This window comes from Rhyacophila brunnea, unplaced genomic scaffold (assembly GCF_057557595.1).
Source record: "Rhyacophila brunnea isolate RB1 unplaced genomic scaffold, BYU_Rbru_1.0 scaffold_4, whole genome shotgun sequence".
Taxonomy (NCBI): domain Eukaryota; kingdom Metazoa; phylum Arthropoda; class Insecta; order Trichoptera; family Rhyacophilidae; genus Rhyacophila; species Rhyacophila brunnea.
Genome location: NW_028233068.1, coordinates 30,694,272 through 30,717,952, shown reverse-complemented (window position 1 = coordinate 30,717,952; position 23,681 = coordinate 30,694,272). Strand labels below are relative to the sequence as shown.

The window sequence follows — 23,681 nt, the reverse complement described above, 5'->3', positions numbered from 1 at the left end:
GACAATTGTGCTAAATTTTATGGAAAAATCTTGAATAAAAAAAAGATTTCAGCGTAATACACAAGTATAATTTATTATTAAAACCAAGTGATTTGTCTAGTTATATGGCGAGGTCCGAAGATCGACTGACTATTTTTCGTCGGCCCCGGTGCGCCATATGATAGCACGGCTTTGTACCTGCAGTATGACTTCCCGGAAAGTAGGGCCCAGCCCTTCTACACGAGCGGGTAAAACGCGACGGGTTATTATTTACCGACCGCTTCTAAATCTTGAAAACTACACGTTACTGTCAAAACGCGGCTAGTCTGAGGGTAGAACACTAAAATGGTGACCGATCTCGCATGACTCATTGGTGTGACCATGGCCCCCACAAAGGGGGGGGTTGACAGGGCTCCTAGCCGGGGGGCCCGAGCTCAGGAAGGGCCCGGCGTGGCGAGTCGACCAGACAAGTGATATAAACACACATCACAAATTCTCTTTAATAGTAAAAAAAAAAGTCTGCTCAGTCTGCAATAATGTTATTATTTAAAATTATGTGGTTATACGATACAAATTTTAATTGCGTATCCGATACTCGGTAACTCCATAATTCAAATGGATGTATTAAAATATACAAAAAAAAACACTAAATATACCTACAGATTAATTTTACCGCGAACACCATTTCGAAAACGCTATTCCTACTACACACTGCCTTTATCTTTGGCAATAAGTAAGGGGCCCGCCAAATATCCTAGCCTGGAGGACCACTTCAGGATGTGGGGGCCATGGGTGTGACGTACGGGAAAACTACTTGATAACGTCTCCTGATGCATTCGGACCGCTGCCCGCTTTCGAACGCTCCTCACATGACCGGTAAAACGTTGAATATGGATTTATCTACGTTGAAAGTGACATGGAATGCCCCGGCCCACCCTATGTAGGTAGGTATATATTATTAGGTATTGAATCCATTAAAATAAGTAACTGTATTAGGTTAGTGGTTAAGGAAATTCAAAATAAAAATTAATACTTCGAGTACGTACAATTTACGAGACAAGACATCGGTCACATAATCAAATTAATGGAAAAGACTTTTGTTTTGTAATTTTGCTTACCTTTCGATATGAGATAGCTGGGGGAGTCGGGCATGAAGAAAAAGGCGATCATGAAAAGAGCACCAGGCACGATGGAAAAGATGCTCAGCGCCAAGTATGAGACGAAAGGACCCACCACGTAAGTTAAAAGGAAGCCAACCACGATGAACATCTGTAAGAAGGATCCCAAAGCACCTCGCACGTCGCTCTGTAATGAAATAACGGTGTGCGTGAATAAATTATTATTAGTTATTCCAAAATTATATCAAACAGAAATAGTTAAAAAAATATATATGAAATAAAATAATAATCACTGGGGAAATGACAAAAATCATGCTCTTGTCATTGCTAATTATTTAATAGTTCAAGTTATCAATAAAACGTAGATCGTTAAAAAGTGATAATTTTATTATTTTATACATAGACGAAAGTTTGTTGTTATTAAAAAATATATATATAAATTAAGTTGACAGTTAAAACATCCCAATCCCTTATTTAAAGAATATAATAGTATTATGTCAAATTAAGCTATTAGTAGCAAAATCGATTACCTCCATTTTTTTTTTTAAATATTTTTGATTCTGATTCTGTATGTAGTTTGTACTCTGTATTCGCTTTTTTTTTTTAAATTATTGACTAATATTTTAATAATCCTAAACTATTTTGACGGTTTTTGGTGATTATCTCTAAATGGCGGAATACGGAGGTTAACGACTTTGAAACGAACAGCCTCAAATGATAGTTGACGATAATAAAAGACGAGCCAGAAGAGATTTACTACGATACTCGATCCTCATAAAGAGTCCCACGATACTCTGATTTAACGGGAATTCTTTTAATTTAACGGGGTTTGAGGTTTGTGTACATAATAATATATTATATACGTACCGCCAAGTTTCATGCTCGTATTATAACTTTATAAATTTAAAAAAATAATGACGAGTAATTTTAGATTGTTTTATTCTTTTGCATTGAGGTAGCAGTGTTGCGTGAGGTGGTTTTGCTACTGTGACGATTCTGATCTAAATGTAGATAACATTCGTGAAGAAAAAAATATCATCGCTGTGTATTCAATACCGGCTACGTGTTTTTTTAATGTACAACGGATGCAAAAAACGTTATGCTAATTTATGTTATGTTATGTTAATGCTTTCTAGAACGTGGATATATAATTTTTAAATCAATTTCAGAATATATTCTGATTATATCGAATCTCAGCAATTGTCGTGTATATTTACACCAAATGCACGCTATCCCTATAATTCGAGAAATGTCACACTCTATGTCCCTGATATGGCAATGGCATTAAATAATTTAGATCAATTCAACCATTCTGATTACCTCGGCTATTTCTCCCACGTACATAGGCACACAAGTGAAGAGTTGTCCAACAGAGAGTCCCCAGACTATTCTGGCCACGTATAACTGCTCAACAGAAGTTGCGGAGGCTACTAAAATCCACCCAACAATGAGGGGAACTCCACCAGCCAGGATCGTATACTTTCTGCCAAACTTGTCGGCCGCTATGCCACTGTATAGTGGCCCTAGAAATGATATAACATTATTTATTGAGTTTTTTTAATATACTTGTTATAGGTATCTCCATAAAACATTTAAATTCCAATGTGAAAAATCTTATTAATTTAATTTAATAAAATGCATTTTTTGTACTTAATCGAATACAAAATCATTTATTTTTAAATATTCATTCTTTTAATATCATAAAAAATTTAAAATCCTACATTTGAATGAGAAATCTAAAAAAATGCATAAACAGGAAATCCTATAGTTATTGTATCCTATAATGTTCGGGATAGTCTTATTGATTTAACATAACTTTATAGATTCTACATTATTTATTGTATAACTGAGGCGGACGAAATCAGTCCAGATTTATTTATTAAAAGTGGAAAAAGTACTATAAAAATTTGCATTTTATTAAATTAAATTAATGATACAATGCATTTCCACCATGAGTTGACAGTTTACACAATAAAAGAAATTAGTGAAAAATATCATTTACATTCTGTGTTGTAATAGCCAAAACTCGGTTAACAGATTAGCCGAGAGCTGGGACACTTAATGCATTATATTATTAAACAAAAAAAAATATTGAAGTAAATCTATGTTGTGAAATAAATAATAATAAAAATAAATAAAAACAGTTAGGATATTAAAACCATTGTGTGCAATGTATGATTAGATAGGTTAATTGTCCAGTACTACCGCTCTTTTTGTGATTCGTACAGTTTGACCTTTAAAAGATTAGTTATCTTTTCCATCGTTCTATCGATGGGTTTATAGTACGAGACGGCTATCAAGAGTGGTATCTAACTCAAATAACGTAGTATTAACAATAAACTTTATTTGAGTTATATATCGATATTATAATGGAGTTCTACCACGTAAACTCCAGTTCAATGAAAAATAATTAAGATAATATATTAAATTGAAATTACTATACGATGTATCTTAAACATACTTATATGATTTATATAAATATCAAAATCAAAAATCTTACCCACTGCAGCACCAAGAGTAATAAGTGACCCAACCCATGATTCCTCATCAGGAGTGATTTTTCTGTCGAGGGGAGATCCAATACCACTGGTCAATTTTGGAAGCGTCGGAGAAGTCCAGCCCATGCACATGCCAAGCGCTAGGATACCAAGGTTCGCTGCAGATAAACAATTTAAATAACAAATTCGTTAGAATTTTTTTCATGACAAAATCTCAAAACATTCTACTAAAAGAATATATTCTTATATACTTATTTTAATTAAGATACATAAGAGATAAAGGAACGGCTCTGGAAATTATGTTTGAGACGCCGTCTGCAGATTTTTGGACATATTATTCGGCGCGGAACGGATAACCTGGAGTGACTGGTGGTTTTGCGTAGCCTCCAGAGAAGCCAAAGCAGATGAAGACTGGAGCGACCGAGTGAAAGAGCTTAATGGGGGCACCATTCACTCTACGCTAAGAGGTCATAGTACCGAGAGGGGCGAAGAGTCTTGACTCTTGGTCGCTTAAAAGATGGCTGAATTTCATAAGGGTCACGATTCTCAGTCATGAGGAAAGGACCAAGAGAGAGAGTATTTTAATTAATAAAAAAATATGTAGGTAGGTACTTAAAATTATTATTCAAAAGAAAAATAAAATAATAATATAAACTTGAAACCAAAAATATTGTTATAAAATGTGCATTCATTAATTATTGTCTTTTAATTTATTAAAGGCTACTTTTTACACACCTTGTTTTTTGTTGGCTAACATTTTCATTATTTTATATATATATATGCACATTTCATTGTTCTCTTTGTTTTTTATCAGGATTTTTTTAGATGTCCTTTATTTTTTCCATGACAAAATATAGTTATCATACTTATTTTATAATGAAACGGGATTAATACCACTCACTAAATGTCCAGTCAAAAACGGTTTGATTCGGGAAGGGGTGATAAGATAAGACCAATCTAATACTTTAATTACTATTGACCTCATATATTTAATATTCGTAGTGTGTACATAATAGTATTACGAACAAATAATAATATTTATTGGAAATTAAAGCATATTACATATTTTATAAAAAAACTATCTACGTAGTATTATCGTGAGTATAATTAATATTATTGATAACAATGTAAGGACACACCAAATACGTATGATATGTGATAAAATTATCACACTAATTAAATGAATTAATTATAACAGCATTTTATTCGTATATATGCAATACTTTCGTTATATTGTAAAAAATGTGAATTTATGTTTTTTCTCTGTGATTTTTTATTATTATTCACAAAACTATCCATAACCATTGGCTATACAATAATGTGTAGGTATATCTTGGTCGCTTCCAAGATATCACTCCACACCTGCCTATCCTGAGCTGTAATCTCCAGTTTTGAAGACCATGTTTCTACCTTAAGTGTGTTGTATTTTTGAAGTTATACTTCTTTAGGCACGTTTAGAAAAGCAGATCAGAGTGTATTTTTGGCGTGTGACATGTAACACATAATTTATTTCACACAAAAATAAACGCACTCGATTGGATTCGAACCACCGATTGTTCGGTTATCAGCCGAACGAACTACCTTTACGCCACAGTATGATACTCCAATATTGACGATTATACAGTATAATATTATAGTTTAGAATTGTTCCGTTGCTTAGGCACCGAATTAATTATTGTCGGCCATTTGCAATTCCTTACGTAAACAAACTATTAAACGTCACAGTGGCAGTTGTTACTTAAAAATAAAAACAACGATAAATAATTATATAATTTAGTAATATAAGTTAAAGTGTATAGAAATAAACCAATGGCGTTCCAATAAGCGGTCCTCTTTCTTGAGTGTTTAATTTAACAAGATAATTAACAGCTAGTTGAAGAATCTAGGTTATCACAAGTTTTGTTTTCGTTTTATTACGCCAAAGAAGTATAACTTTTAACGCGCGTACATAAGTACACACACCGATTTTTTTTTATTAGGCGGCGTATCCTTTATTCTTGCGGCACGCCGCATGACTCGCTCAATGTTAGATAATTCTTGAGTTCCGAGTTATATCTCGTTAGCCAGACGCCGCGAAAATTCTTCATAGGATGTTCCACTCAAATATATTATGTTAATATCACATGTATTAGTGATATGAATAAGAAAATAAAAAAACCCTCCACCATTTATATTATTAGTGGTCATTATCCCCATTACTGAGTATCGTGAGTATTTCTGTAAGTAAGTAAGTAAGTCTGACAGGAACTGCTCCGTTACTGACAAAAATCCTCTGCCATTCTTTCCCGCAGTTTGCAGCTCTGTGGGCCATTGGTAAAGAAAAACCCATGGTATCCTTCCCTACAGACTCCAGGGAGTCGGGGTTCTTTTACGTTATTCGATTTTTCCAGAGAATATCAACTACATTATCAAAGCTGCTGTGGACAATATGGTTAATCAAACTTATTGTGTACCTTATGCATAATGCCGGGAGTTTGTCTTAGATATTATTTTGTAGTTGTTTAGTTGTTTCAAGGTACACGCGTTTAAAAGAATTATGTTTTTATCCTTATAGATTTCTATTGATTTATATCTGAACCATTATGCGGAATTCAATCAAAGTATTCCAGTGAAAAAAAATATTTATTAGATCACTGATCAGTGAAGAGCAGATTCCGCAAGAATTTGTAAAAGTTTGCGAAAAAATGTTCAATGTTGCACCAAACAATAAAATAAAGATTTGAACGTTACCTATTTAATAACTATGAAGTAGATATTCTAAAAGATTGCCATGGTTGGATATTCAGGTTATGATTATTATTGAATAATGTTGTAAAAAATAGTATTAAGAGCGTACATAAGTAACACGGCAAATAATTTTCAACACTATGTGGAACGAAATTTTGGCCGCGTTGCAATTTGGAGAGGTACAGCGACCTGTTCGCACGTTGATTTCGTTTGTGAAGTCGCATGAATATATTCTTAAATCGTGTAAAGATGACTAAAAAACGTTCCGCATGTACTTGAAAAAGAAAACATGTCAATGAATATACTATTATTAAAAAAAAAAAAAAATAATAAACATAACATAAAAAGGACGCATGTTGGACTTATATGACAAATTGTATTTCATTCGGCTTGCGTTATTTGCACCCGCGACTCGCAATCCGCGCATCGCCTAGTCACAATTTTTTTAGACCATGCCTCAGCTGAGGTATAGCCTTAACACTACACTATCAAAATATAATATTATACACTCAAAATATGTGCACGTTGGTATGGGTTACCGATCCAAAAACATCTTGGGAATCACCGGATTAGATCATAGAGTTGACCATAAATGAAGATCGAAGTAATATTATCCATACGAGAAGGTTGAATAGATGAAATGAAGGAAAATTAATTTTCAGAAAAGGTTAGTAAAATGCTTGATAAAATTTTAAGGTAGAGAAGTGATACTTTAGTATGATAGGGACGTCTAGTGACCCAATTATGCTATTAACTGCACATTTACAATTAAAAGTGTTTTATTTGTTCAATATGTATGTAAAAACAATAAAAAGAATAATGATACATACTTATATTTTTAATCCAACATTAAAATCGTTATTTTAACTAAAAAACGTAGATATTAAATCTATGAATTATTTTTAAATCTCTTCTAATAATAATCCGAAACCTTTCAACAAACTCACATTTTATATGTGTATTTAGGTATATACATTTTATTTGTTAAGTTTACTTTTGAAAAAAAAAAAAAAAAGATTAATTATTAAAGATTTCATAATATTATTTTTCAAAGGCTTAATATTAAATTGAATGTTTTATAATTACGTCACGAGATCTCGCTAGTCACTAAACTCCCCTTAAAAGAAGGGCTGATATCTATGGAAATAGGTAATGTACCGATGTTGTTATATTTTAACGTACCTTTATATTTTTCATTGCAAATATTTAATATCTATATCTGTCAGTTATCACACAAAGATGGAAGTAAATTCTATGGTGTTTACGCGATTGCGACGTACAGTATTCATATTTACCAAATAAGCTGGACAATCCTAGCGTTTGGTCAATTATACAGTTAATATAAATAATTGATTAATAACGGGAAGTTGTGATGACCAGATGTCGTCACCGACAAAATAGCCAAGTGAATAAGCTATGTAGGTACTACATGTTTCTTGTTGATTTATTCTTTACAAACATATTTGGGGATTTTTTTCACTTAAAGATACTAATACCAAAGACAAGGTAGAAAACGTATAATGAGATTATTTAATTACGAGAATGTATTAATCCCCACAAATAATTAAGTACCTACTAAGGGCGGACGTGCTCAGCGTGGGTCAAAATGGAGCTTTACCTAACCGATTTTTTTTTAAACGGTACATGTTCAAACACGCGCGTTAACATAATTTTACAGTTTGTCAATTTATGGCTACGGCCGTATGTTATAGCTTAACCACTGGGGAATGCCAAAAGAAATTGCGTATTTCAAAAAAACACTAAGTACCTTATTCTTAGGTCAATAATTATTATAAAGCAATCATTATTCGTAGGATGTTTATCACACTTGAATAGTCAAAGACATAGCTTAAAATGAGTATCTTTAGAATTATCTTCAAATGTGTTAATCTTGCCCATTTTTTGAAGTTTAAAAGGTTTAAAAGAATACTATTTTATGTAATAAAAATACTTTATGCAGTCATCAAATGTTTAAAATAAATATAAAGGATAATAAAGCTTCAAAATTATATAAATAGATTATCTACAACGTTTAAGGAATGTCCGGGATCATGCTTTGAAAATAGAACAAAAGCTCCATTTTGACCTACGCTGAGCATGTCCCCCCTTAAGTGCATATTTTTTTTAAATTAGGCAGTGGCGTCTATCCATTTTCAACAAAATTTCTAAACTATTCAAGCCTACTCGACGCTTTTAAAACATACCAACCTCGGTGATAACGTTATAAAAAGAATTTTCGTAATTTGTATAGGAATGATAGGCGCCCATTGACCAGCTTCTTTCTGCTCAGCTGGATAGTATGCGGAGATAGCAACGCGCGAGAGTGACAAATATACACCCTTTTATTATTATGCAAAACGACGTAAGTCCTTCGAATATTTGAAAAAATATTATGAATAAAGATGTTATTTTATATTATTAGTAAATTAAAAATACTACATGTTTAATGATAGTAACTCACGTGGAAAATACGCATTTAGTTACCGACTAATTAATATGTTCATCATTGAAATACTGAATTCATTTATTCATTCATTTGTAATGGCGTCAGGTTGTCGACGACGGCATCGAGAATCGAGATATATTAACAAAAGCACAGTAACGCAAAATCAAATTGTCAACAGCACTATTTTAGAGGCTTGGTGAACAGCAGAGTCCTCCGCTCTAGATGCTTGGCGGTTTGCATTTACCAGTACTGACATAAAGTAGATGGATTTAATCTCCACTTATATAGGTACGCATGTTATGAGCACACAGGGTACATCTGCAGTGGCTTAGGTCTACCGTTTAGACCAGCGTTTCCCAACCTTTTCTGGCTCGCGTACCACTTGGTAGTACATCACGCTTAGTTGTACCACTTCGTAAAAATGATTGGATTTCGAGAAATTTGTTATTCTATTTGCATTTTAAATTTTATAGGGTGACTATATTTCCCAGAACTTATAAGTTTTATTTTTATTTAAGTTTACAAAAAATACCAAAAGTTTTATTTTTTCTGATAAAAATGAGACATTTGAACATTACATATCACATTTTTTTTTTAATAAAAGGTGCCATAGCCCATTTCTTGTCGAAATTCAAAACCAGGACATTTAAAGAAGTTTTTTTAACTAATTTTTATTAAAAAAAAATTACATAGAATTAAATTAAATTATTTGTATAAAAAAAATTAAATGCGCCGCAGGCAATTTTTTCCCAAAAATTACCGATATTAATAGAAAATATATGTATATAAAATTAATTAAACACGGTAAATGTAAAAATTCTTCTGATGAAAATGAGGCAATTCACTCTTTCATTTTTACAAATTGACAGCAACACCGCAGGCGAAATTTTTGTTTTAAATATAATAATATTAATGAAATTGTATTTAAAAATATTTTATTACCGAAATTTTCTATTTATTATCGAAAATAATAGTTATGAAAGTGTTGCTTAAGATTATAATACATTGTTATCAAGTTATAAGTTTAATTTTTAAACAAATTTTACGAAAATATAAGCACAATAATATAAGCAAAATAAATTTAATGAGATCCTTATGCTTGTTTCGAAGAACATAATTTTTTGAATTTTGGTTCAAAAGATGTGAGATATAACCTTAAATCTACACCTGCGTCCAATTTGTTTCGATACTTATTTAAAAAAAAAACATAATATGAAGAAAAAGCTCTTTCTACTAATTCCGTACTAGTGAACGGTAATAAGAATTTTAGAGCTTTTTCATAAAGTTCTTCATATTGTTTATCGATGTTTAACCAAAAGTTAATTAGATTGTTTCGTTCGAATGTTACTTGTAAAGTTTTGTCACTTAATAAGTCTATTAAATTTTCTTTATCTTTTATTGATAAGGATGAAGCTTTTTCTAAATTTTCTGCATATAAGGGGTTTGAAATCCAATTATTATCTTTGTTTTCGGGTTTTTCTTTTTTTTATTCTCTCTACCACTGTCTCCTCGATATCCTCGGACATATCATGAATTCTTCTCCATACCGTATTGTTTGAAAGAGGATATATTTTTGATCAATCATAAATTCAACGGCATCCTTTATACTGGGTAAAATTATTTTTTAAATGAAAAAATACAATAGTATGTTATTTTTATGACTGATTTTTTTTACTTTTTATGTCCGCCATTACTGATTATTTTTCGCGTACCACAGGTTGGGAACCGCTGGTTTAGACTATAGATACATGTCTTACATACATACATACATAGAATTGGGTTCTTAGTAGCTCTACCACTGTGTCTTTAAAAGGTGGATGTATGTTACCCCTGATGCCTGCTGTTTACGGTGCCAAACATAATGAAGCTCTTAGTAAAGTTCCAAACGAAGAAAAAACAAAATTCTACTACAAGTCTCGTAAATATTACTGTCCAAGTGCCCACTTTTTCGTTTACTATTCGCTTACCTTTCTTAAGTAAGTACTGTCACCACTTATATACGAACGATTTTATTTAAATTCCATCGTGTAGTTTAGTTTTTTGTTTTGTTTATATGAATAGTAAAGTAAAAACATTCAATTTACTAAAGCGACATTACAATATTGTCAATAGTATAATAACAAAAGATAAAAAACGCCACATGTTTCCACTTATAAATAATAAATGATTAGCGTCATCATTTAATGACAATGTAATAGTGTAATAATATGTTGTACTAGGTATTATTAATTGTAAATAATGAAATAATTTTAGAATAATAATAAAAATCAAAAGATACCCAAGAAATTCGCATGAACGTTTTTTATTCTAACATTCGACAGCAATTTACAACTGTAGAAATGTTAATATTCTCCACGTTTGCAATTTCTTGTAAATAAAATCTAAATGTCGGCACATGTTTAACGTGATTCGCTAAATTGATCCTTACCTAAGGTTTTATCTAAAGATTTTAAAAATCTAAATATTGACGATGTTTGCGATGACTGATTGATTCCGGTACTGCTCCCTACAGCAACAATTGTAGTGTGGTTTTGGGACTTTCTATTTGGGAATATTATAATTATTCATCATTATTGTCAATTTGCTCATTTATTTGTAAATAAATTAATACGTCCATTTAGTTTGCCATGTAGTGGGCGCAATGCGAAAGACAGCAAATCCTACATTCATTTGTTTTGAAAATCTTATCGATGATGAATTTCAATGTTACAATATCTGACATGACAAAGAATGATACACATATGTAAATTTTAAAATACCCCTTAGGATTTGAATATTATAATATAATTTGATTGAACATGAATATATTACTTGTTTGTAGATCCCGGTGTTGCCGACTACTATTGACTGAAGTCTGCCAGATATGCTAAGAAAATAATGTAGGTGGTAGAAGATAAACGTAAACTTTTCTTATAATTTAAAAGTCTAGAAAGTAGTATTTCAAAAATTAAGTCATAATTTTTGAATATCGTTTTGCGAGAATAAATTATATTGAAAGAGAATTACTTGCAACAAAATAATAAGGTACGAAATTTTGCGACCACTTAAATATCGTTTGTTTTTAATTTATTATTATAAGGTTTACGAGTATGTTGATATTCAAGCAAATTGGTATAAACTTCTAACTTTTTGTCATAAAACGCTAGACTTAACACCCATACGCCAGATGCATATTTTTCGCGCTAGATTGTCTATTCAAAAATGCTAGATCCGGCAAAAAACGCAAAAAGTTAGCAACTCCTGAGACACGTGTTGTGGAAATCACGCGTCAAAAATAATTTTTACTGACGTTTCCGCTAAGTAATTATTACTAAATGTGCGAGTAAATAGTGCCTACAACAAAAGGGAATTAAGAGACCCATTGTTCACCCATTTAGTACATTTTTGTATTATTAATGATTGCCCTTATTATCTAAACTGCTTATTTCCTTATTTGAATAAGGAATTGTTTGAACAATAACACATCGAAGAAATTTACGTTCAAAGATATATTAGAATTTTACTTTTGTCATTTAAAATTAATAAAATATAAATCTAATTGAATTTTAATAAAATAATAACTAATTCGTACGACCAACATAGGTATTTTTTTAGTTAAGTGAATCGAATTTATTTTATTTCTCAATTATTATAAATGGCCTTTTTTAGCTCTTAGTATAAATAATTTACTTTCGTTTTTCCAGTGTAAATTTAAACAGTTTCTTGTTTGAATTTTGAATAAAAATGTTTTGCTTTAGACTATTTTGGTGAAATCTAACATCTCTGACTTAATAGTGACTTATTTTAACTTCTGCAAGCCGAGCTGTTCATTATAAAATAAGGTTACTTATTTCCGAAGAACTCATGTGTTGACGCACGAGCTTAATAACGTCATATTTAATTTATTAATCATATAAAGTAAAGAGCGTGTTTATTTAAATCAGTGCTCCGCAACCGGTGTGCCGTGAGACGATGATAGGTGTGCCGCGATGCAATAGCCAAATTTGCGTACATGGCTGGTAATATATTTGAGCACCTGCATGAACTTAATAAAACAATGCAAGGTCAGAATGAAAATATATTGACGTGCTCTGATATATTTGCAGAATTTAAAAATAAACTCTAACTTTGGGAGAAGAAGCTAAGACAAGGATCTCTACAAATGTTCCAAAGGAACTACTAGACCACCATTGAAAACAAGCAATCAATTTTGGATCCGTCTTAAAAACATTTAACTTTGCTGCAAAAAAAATTTCATCAGTACTTTCATACAATCAATGCGACTGGATACGAAACCCTTTTGCAACCAATGCCGAAAATTCTATAGAAGCGCTTTTCCTATTCGAGAGGAATTTGTTGAATTGATAAATGACGGGACGCTAAAACTGAACTTCGCCGATGTTCCATTGGATTTCGGTTAATAAAAAATATCCTCGGATTTCCGACAAAACTATCGCAGTTCAGTCAAGTTGTCTGCGGCGCTATTTTACTACGCTAGTATTAATATTTTAAACATCTTATTGTAGGATACAATTTATTATTATTATGTCAATACTCGACAAATAATTATTCCTAACCCGACTTCAACCTTAGCTATAGGTAGGGGGGCCCGCCAAAGATCTTGGTCTGGGGTCCCCCTTCAGGATGTGGTGTCCATGTTTTGGTGTATAAATTGTTTTACGTGTGATGTGCCGCGGAATTCTGGGAAGACCTTTGGTGTGCCGTGGGTGGGAAAAGGTTGTGGAGCACTGATTTAAATCATATTATCTGTAAGTATATGTTAAAAGTATTGATTTCTAATACCATCAATAGTAAAGTTCATGATATGCATTTTCTAATCAGGGAGATTATTTGCGTTATTACATGAAGTATAAAAATATGATAGTTTGATTAGTACATAATTATTATGTTAATGCCGGTAATATTTGATAGTATCATTGTTAAATAGACGTATTTCATTTATAAAGGAAAATATTGATATTTATAAGTAATCTGTAATTAAAGGTAACCTTAAAATCATTTACAAATGATGATCTCTGTTCATATTAGTCACTTAGTAGACAATATTATACAATTGTCATACGCCAAGTATTGACAATGATTAGAAAAACTTAAAAAATATGCCAGTATAATTAAGGTAAATTCTAATAATTAAATATAATCTAATTTATAACAAATACTGCAAATAATGAAAAATATTTATCCTGTTCCTGAATTTAAATTATAATAAATTTGCTATGGTTATTACTGATTATAATTGTGCCAAGTAGATATTATATGATAAAAGTACAAATATTTTTATATCATATTTAGGTTTCATAATTTCTTGATTTTGCTTGTACAGAATTAACTTGTTGTAAGTAAGTGAGTGTAAGTAAGTAGCTACCTATTTAAATAATATCAGGAAATTAATAAGTATTTAAACATGTTTCATCAATTTTCAATTCTAAATAAAATTAATACTTTTATTCAGTATTGGATATACTATATACTACATAACAACATAAGATGAAAAATACATGTTTCTTTTATTTGAAAATTGTGTCGTTTAAATCAGTGTTTCTGTACTTTTTTACACCTGTGGACCACTGAAAATAGGAGAAACGTTTTGCGGACCGCTAACACAGAAAAAAAATATTATTTATATAGTAACGTATAATGACGTCTGATTGCGGTTGATTTCGTTACGTAAAACCATTAATCTATTTTAAGAACAAAAACACAATGCACAAACACTTGCAGGTGGATGGGTTTTGAAAATTTTATTGGAATTTTTAACATAGGGATTTGGATACCATAAATTCGCGGACTACCGGTTGAGAAACGCTGGTGTAAATAACAAATAAAATATGTTTGCACTGATATCATTATTATGTATCCATATCCAACACATCTTTTTATCAGTTACTAGGTGTAGTAAAGGATCATTGATTTTATTTGGACATTTTGTTAGAAACTCTCCTCTATTGAATATTAATCCTTCAAAATGTTTTTGTTACGGCCATGATAATAAGCTTTATTTTGTTTGAATGTAGTGAACATATTATTAGATTATTTTCAACAGAACTCAGTTTTATAGAATATAATAATAATATATTATCGAAAGGTGAATAAGTTATCGCGAAAGTGAAGTTAACATATTATGTATGTGTAATATATACAAGTGGAAGAAGAAATCTAGTAAAAATATAAATTTGTTATTGATAAAAATAAATAATATTATTATTTTTTTTGTTTAACATTCTTTTTTGAACATTTTGTTTTGATTATTTCTGTATCGTGTTGTTGTGTTTTCTTTTTATATTCCACATTTTATTAATAATACTATTATTGTCAGATTGATTTCGTTTGGATTGATTTACAATTAAATACAAATAGGCATATTATGTTTATGGTACTCTATTTGTATGTATTAAAATTAAGCTCTAAGTGATTTATTATTACTGATCATCCATCATTTGGTGATAATTGTTGTTAATTAAAAAAAGAATTTTAAACATAAAATGTAAAAGTTTATAAATGGTAAATACTATTTTGAAGTCATAGTCGTAGTTACAAGGACATAAAGCTCTCAGTGCAGAGGGTTCTAGTTTCAAACCAGATATGTGTAACACATTAGAAACTTTTAAATTAAGAATATAGTCACTTTATCAGCATAAGATTGCGGATATTTAATCTTTTTTAAATTTAATAAAATCATAGTCACTCACCGTTTTACATTTATGTATGAAAAGCTTCATAGAACACTTAAAAATAATCACTTTTTCACACATGAATTCACATTAGTAACATTATTATTTACAGAATACACACGTATGGTATTTCGTCTTTAATAATTTATTACTTTAATCAAAATATCTACTGACATAAAACTATTATAAGAAAATTAAATATAAAAAGATTTAATAAGAAATAATTTATTTTATTTTATATTATTATTGTACATATTGAGTTCGTTACGCGATTTTTAAAATTAATTTAAATGATGTATGTAAAAATTGGATAGATATTTATTATTTAAATTGTTGATTGAAAATGGAATATAATCTTGTTTATTGTAATATTAATTCGAACTTGTGATAATATTTAGTCTAAATTTCAATTTGAAATACCTGCCGCGGCTGCCATGTATTGGCGCCATTTTTGTCCAGCTTCTGAAGCCATTCTTCTGTCGCCTTGTAGTGTCAACGGAATAAAGCAGGTCTCTGCTTCGCGGTGTTCTGACCTATTGTCCATTGGCCTGAGATGGGCCGCAGACACAGACGATAACCGATCGAGCGGCGGATTTTCAAACTTCGAACTGAAAAAAATAGATTAGTTAAATAAAAGTATACACGCAGCTTTCTGCAAATTAGTAACAGTGTAAAAGTTTTTAACATAATAAATATGCGGTATAAATTTAAACTATGCCATTCTTGCAAGTGTGTATAGGTTTACCTTTGGATAACCGTGTAATAGCAAATCGAGAGAATGTTCAGTTCTTTGCGTTTTATTAAGGTACATAATTAATCTGTCATTGGTTATGCCAATTGGAAGGACAATAACTGTGTTTAACCAACTCACTTTGAATATTTATATTTTCTACGTATGTGTGAGTGAGTTTATGTGGAAGTTGTTTTATAAATAATTAATATTGGATTTATTTAGCTCAATAAGTGTACTTCCTTGAACTTATATCATCCAGTACCTACCTATCTAAGTATATTTTATTACACAGGGGTTTTTATATTTATGTATATTATTGTTATCTTAGGTACTTATTTTTATTTACACAAAATTATGTAGCATGTCATATTGTGAGTATCTTGAACTTATAATTTGTAATATTCATCCATGAAAATAAATAAATAAATTTAATTGCGCACACATATTGAGATGCACCCATCTATATAACATTCCTTATACAACCTCTGCCCTAGTCTAGAATATATAATATATCAGTGGCGAAGGGTACAGGTAGGCTATTAAGATCCGACATAAATAGTGCACACTAAACTCTGTCAATGAAACGTATTTGTTTTCATTAAACTAACACTAGAATGAGTAGATAGTGTTGTTAGTTTTTTTAAATTCAATTAAACCCTGCGAAACCAAGCCATAAATGATAATAGTAAAAAAATACTCGTCTATCTATAAAATATCTACAATTATGCAACTAAATCATGCATAACTTTGGAAATATTTTATAGATAGAATAATATTTTTTTTATTTATTATAGTTTGATTTAGGTAGGGGTTAATGAATTTAAACATATTTACAAGATAAAAAGAACTTTTTATATAAAACGTTTTTAAATTTTCTGTTGAATCATATAAACTTAACTTGACTAGCTTAAACGATCAAAAAAATTGTATTTGATAGAAATAATACTGAAATGTCATTTTGACACTCATATTGATTTCCATAGTAACGCAAGTATATATTTAATAATTTAGTTCCTAGCAACCAATAATAGTGGATTGGATTACGGATTTCTTCCGAAATAACTTTTCATACAAAACAGAATTAACTGAAAATGAATTTAATTCTACTTAAAGATGGCTAAAAGTATTAAAAAAATGCATTGGCATCGTGTTCTGATATATTCTAAAAATTCAAATGTCTAGCTAGTCGGGAATTTAGTTAAAATCGATTGCAAGATTTGTACCGGACAAACAACCACCGGAAAAATAAGAATACGAGCTAATAAAAACGTTGTAAAATGAACCAACAATATCTGTAATAATATTATATTGTATTCTTAATCCAACGAAAACAAATAAATATGAATGAGAAAGTGTGCACAATTTTGTCATATCGCCCAAATATACCAAATTATTATGGTTTGGTTAGGCAGGGTTTACTTGGATTTTAAAAACTAATGAACACCATCTGTGAATTATTGTAGTCTTAGGTCAATAAAAACAAATACGTTTGACCAATAAAGTTTAATGTGCACTATTTATGGCGGACCTTAACAGCCTACCTCCACCCTTCACTACTGATATAAATATATATATATATAAAATCCTGTTATTACAAAGTAGAAAGCTACAAAGAAATAGTATTCAAGAGCCTACATAGGTACTTATTTCACTCGTAAGAGCCAGTAAACGTAATTTTTAAAATCATCATATTCGCAACTTATCCATATTTCTCATGACAGTTATTAATATGGTCAGATAATATACTTTTACTAGTTTCAAATGTCCAATATCATGTGGGTGTATGTAGATTACCGAGCACAGCATTTTACTACATTTATCAATGCTCGCATTCTATCATTTCCTTTTTTTATCTTTATAGGGGCTCAGAGCTATATAGACTAATCCATGTTATCAAAGGCCCAATATATTTAAAAATACCCAAATAATTTAGTTTAAAAAACCACCTACAATCGTAATCTATTAAAATTAACATTACATTATAGACTCTATCAACATCAGGGGAAGTGAGCATGACCGATGCCATCAATCATGGCTATCTGGAAAAAGACTTTTCTCCTTGAACATTAATTTATTTTTTAGGTCCTTACCAATTTGCGTAAAAATGCCTGATTAGGCATTTCTTCATATTTGAATCTTATTTTTATTTTATAATTTGAAAATGTGAAGATGTGAAGATGTGAATTAGATTTCAGTTTGGGTCTACGTACAATCAAAAAGAAAAATGTATGCTGAGGCATAAGCTACCTATAAGTAGTATAGGTATCTTATTTACAATGAGCGGCTCAACGTAGCATTTCAGATTAGCGTAGAGGGCGCCTTTATGTACTACGTACCACGTAGAGGCAGCTTAATTCAATATAAATTAAATAAAAAATATGTGAACTTATATTGCATAGATTTATTGATTGACATAGTTATATATATATTTAATATTATAATTCTCGGAGTATTTATACTAACGTGTTGACCAAAAAATACCATAAAATCCACATTCAACCAGATTCGGTATTAAAAATATTTTAAAATGTGTTACTAAAATTACAACCAATAATTAACCATAATCAACAAACGGGAAAGAATTTTAGGGCGTATCATTAAAGCGCGATAATCCCGGAAGAAGATCTTATTCAATAATTATTATAAAATTTATATTTTTTGATGTATGCCTATGTTTACAGAACAGAAACTTTACATTTAGATTGAAATATTAATGCCTTTACGGCGGTGTTTCTTAAACTTGCAATAATGCTAGTACCTTTTTCGAGTACATGCTTTTTATTGAAGTAGGTACCTACCACACATTTGATAACGTTTCTTCAAAAGTATTTGACGGTATTCTGAGTATTCGTTTGAAAAAAATACTCTCCGATTCAGATGCAAGTCGGTTTTCTCATGCCTATGACTACGCAATATAATATAATACGAGTATTATCTTTTCATATTACTTTTCTTATGGTTAGTACGTAAATGGAAAATTATAACATTTTTCTCGTACCTACCTACTTACTATCTTATGAAAGAAAATTTTATATATTTCGAATTTAGAAAACACTGACGAATGAAATGTATCTTTAACATATAGTTACAAAATCTATTTAATAAAAAGGCACACATCTAACTATTTTTGATATTTTCAATTTAAAAAAATGTATAGAGCTCTAAAATATGTACGAGTAAGTAACGGTTTCATTTATTATCAAATGATATGACTGATTTAAAAGTTTTGTTAAATAAGTAAGTTTTGTAAATTTTATTGTATTACTTCTATCCGCTAGACATTGTCATCCATACATTAGATACATAAGTGGTGTATTAGAGCGCTGATTTATTATATAATTATTGGTCCCCTTTTTTTATACATTTTTAATAATAATGATAATATCGCTGATTAATTTTATTCAGAAAATATAGATACATCTCTCGTTTTAATAGTGTTAATAAGATGGAAGAGTCCACCGATATCTAAAGAGAAAAATCTAATGAGTAGCTTCTATAGAATTATTAAATGTAGTCAAAAATATAATAAAATAATTTTAATTGAATCAAACACAATTGGTTTGTTTATATAACGTTTCTAATATTGACCATTATTAATATTATTAATTATATATATTACAATTATATGAAACCAACAATTTTAAGAATTTCGTAAAATGTAAAGGCATTTTGAATAATATAATAAAAAGACCAAATACATTTATTGTAATAAATAAACACAACATATTATACCTAATAGTTAATTAGCAATAAATTAATATTATAAGTAGTGAAATATTTTCTTATTTACCTTTGAAAGTTGTTTATCGGCAGACTGCGTTTTCTGCCGATTATAAACTGCAACTGATTTATTTCACTAATAAAACTAATCGTAAATCAGTGAATCTAATAAAACTATTAAATATAGATCATCCATATTTTATTATCTACTCATTCAAGTATCTTATCTCAATGACTATAATACTTGAATACATTTTCATATTTACTCAAGTATAAGTAGGTACCTCAGTGGAGAAGGGTGGAGGTAGGCTGTTAAGATCCGACATGAATAATGCACATTAAACTTTGTTAGTCAAACATATTTGTTTTTATTGAACTAAGACTACAGTGTGTAGATAGTGTTTGTTACTTTTTCAAATTCAAGTAAACCCTGCCTAATCCAAACCACAATAATAGTCAAAAAATATTCCTTTACCTATTAAATATCTTTCATCGATTATGGTTTGGGCAGGGCTTAATGAATTAAAAAAACTATCCAACACCATCTGTAATCTGTATTCCTAATTCAACGAAAACAAATAAGTATGGCTGAAAATGTGTGTACTATTTTTGTCAGATCGCCCATATCATACCTAAATTATTATGGTTTGGTTTAGGCAGGGTTAAATTTAATTTAAAAAAAATAACCACCACAATCTGCAAATTGTATTCTTAGTTCAATGGAAAAAAAGTATGATTGCCAAAGTTTAGTGTGCACTATGTATGTCGAATCTTAATAGCCCACCTCCACCCCTCGCCACTGAGTACCTACATATAATATTTTAAAGTGTTGATTTAAAGAATAGTTTGAATGCACAATAACCTACCACCAAGAAGAATGTTATTTATACATAGTCTAATTATCCTTTGAGGTATCATTTTCCACATTCAGTATATATAAGAGCAGTTTCTAGGATGTCTTCTAAATGTAATTTTCTACGCATGGAAAATGTCTTCACCAACGAGTGAGACGATAAGGTGATTACTGTACAATGTGTAGGTACAGTACAGCTAGTTTACAGTACCTACAGTTAAAGGTGTACCTACCTCTTTCGAAATATTACGCTATATTCGTTATCAGTATCACAAATATGGTTCCGAAGACTCTTTTCAGACCTCTCTTTCAAATATATCTAGTGCAGGGATGGCAAATAGTATTTGATCGGCGTGCCAAAATATGCCGATTTTTTTTTATAATACGTAGCGAGTGCCACTCCTTTTTAAATGTACACACGATATAATCTAAATCAGTGGTCGGCAACCAACTACCCGCGGGTAATTGAATTACCCACTATAACATCTTGAGTTACCCGCCAAGAAAATATGATAATATTTTTTTCAAATCATTATTTTTATAAAATTATTTAATTATTGAAAACGGCACTTGACGCGAAATTTGAGGATTTAAAGACGTATGGTCCAATATTTAGCTTTATTATAAAACCGGATGAGATGGATCTAAACGAGCAATATTTTGAATATCTTGGAATAAATAATCTGGCATTAGAATAATATATTCAATTCAAATGTTCAGTTCTATGGACAAATAATTTAAAGATTTTCACCAGCATCTTGAAAACACAGAACACGATGAATGCAATATCATCATTGCCACTACGACAACATTTTCCATTCTTAAAAAATGTGCATTTGCTGTCTGTATTGGTCTATTATCAGCATTTGGTTCAACATATTTGTTTTTATTTTATAAAAATATTAAAAATTTGTTTCAAACTTTTACCCACTAACCAAATATTTTTTTCAAAATTAATTTTTTTTACCCAGTCTCTGAAAAGGTTTCCGACCACCGATCTAAATCATATTTATTGAAAATAAAAAAAAAACATAATTAGGTACATATTGTTAATTGAATATGTACATAAAAAATGATGCGCATAAAATGAAAGAAAATATAAAAACAATAAATTTAACAACACACTGATTATTGTGTTTTGATTTGACTTTTTAAATTTTATATTTTTCCGCTATAAACGTTCTGTAAAAAGAAAAATAAAAAGAAATAATATTTTTGGCATGCCATCGAAAACTTTTAGCATGCCAAGTTGGGCAAGCGAGCCACCTATTTGCCACGTATCATAATATTTTCAATAAGGCAGAATAATGTCACTTCCATCCATAATTAACCATGGATTTGATAATAGTTATAAAGTTTTATATTAGCTTTTGTTTTGTTGATTGTTTAACATAATAATCTTAAGCGCCGGCTAGATGCTCATGCTTTACCACAAGCTTACCCGCGCAAACCGGTTTGTATCGGGAAGCCCGTTTGTATGGACGGGAAAACTGTAGCTCGCGCAAACCGAAAAGTGTTTTTTTGCACAAACTATACCGCGCAGGCAAGTCGCTGCCGTCAAGCCGGCGCATTATGCATCAATCTAAAAACCTGTACCTAATCCTATTGTATGTATTAGTATCCCTCTAGAGAGGATACTTATGTAAGATAAGCATTAATTGTCGACATAAAAGTCCATATTCTATTCCAGATTTTAAGTACCTACATAATTATATCATAGTTACCCAAGGTAGCGTATTTTATCAATATGCGTTATAGTAAATATTAAGATTTAATATAAAAACATCAAAATTATATGATAAGGTATTAAATGAAATGTTTGTGTTATATGTATCTCGTTGCAAATAAGAAAAAATCCGTGGCTTGTTTAACATAGTGTACTATGCAATATAATATTATGATAGACGTTATACTCGTATTATTACAAAAACGTATAGATATATAATATATATATATATATATTATATATATATATATATATTCCTGGAAAAATAAAGGACACATCTGAAGAAGATTCGCAAAAAAGTATTTTGGAAATCGATGGTCTAATGTTAATACCCCGTATCTGACCTATATGACGCAAATGACATTTTGATGTACTAAAAACAATAAAAATACTGCCCATCGACTGCGAAATTCCTGTATCTGTAGTTATTTTAACAAAAATGATACAGCCATTTTAGTAAATTCCAGTATCTGAACATTTCAGGAATAGACCTGTAATAGCCAGTATCTTGCCTCCAAGCTGTCAAGCGTGTTGCATGACGTGTGTTGAATTCAGTTTCAAAATGTCACTTTCGAATTATTTAAAAGGTAAAACCGTAAGTAATATAACAAATTTTGATTGTTTATTTATTATATAATATATATATCACATATTCTTGGATGTTATCATTATATTAGGCGTTATATGCTTTGCTTTACCACTTTTTACGTTACGGGTTGTTGGCATGCTTTGTAGTTACAACATGTGTGAACTATTAACAGTCAGATACGGGATATTAAATATTTTGTTTTGTTAGCTTCCTGCACAAATTGTAAAAAGTCACTTACGGGATATTAACATTAGGCCATCGAAATATTATTTTATTATTAACTCATTTAGTGCTAACACCGCGACTGGCGCGCTTGGAGTCGTTGGCCATAAGATAAAATTAACGTGTTATTTAAAACACATTGACTGCTGACTAGATAATTTACTAGATTGACTAATTGACTATACTTTTTAATTACCACATTTGAATAGCATGATAATTATATCGATTGGCCACATAATCGTTAAGCGCTAGTTGCGTCTTTAGCGTACAATGTATTAAGTATTGAAAATAAAAAAAATATTTTTGTGACAATTACTTTTTTTCATCAGATACATAATATGTAATAATATAAAATAAATGTATAGTAAGTAGGTATATTATACCTACTTACTATAAAAA

At 30.3% G+C, this 23,681-nt stretch overlaps 1 protein-coding gene across 5 annotated transcripts in view; it reads right to left on the bottom strand.

Annotated features, from left to right (window-relative positions):
* LOC147067240 (facilitated trehalose transporter Tret1-like) overlaps nt 1–23,681 on the bottom strand; it is a 39,486-nt gene that overhangs the window by 4,762 nt on the left and 11,043 nt on the right. For all 5 annotated transcript variants that reach the window (XM_085953844.1, XM_085953839.1, XM_085953840.1 and 2 more), the window contains exons 2-5: nt 15,860–16,047; nt 3,598–3,753; nt 2,418–2,620; nt 1,098–1,284 (exon numbers count right to left, since the gene is read on the bottom strand). In XM_085953844.1, the coding sequence (XP_085809970.1) occupies nt 1,098–1,284; nt 2,418–2,620; nt 3,598–3,753; nt 15,860–15,983 (670 nt within the window). In that variant the 5' untranslated portion in view covers nt 15,984–16,047. The remainder of the gene's footprint in view (nt 1–1,097; nt 1,285–2,417; nt 2,621–3,597; nt 3,754–15,859; nt 16,048–23,681) is intronic.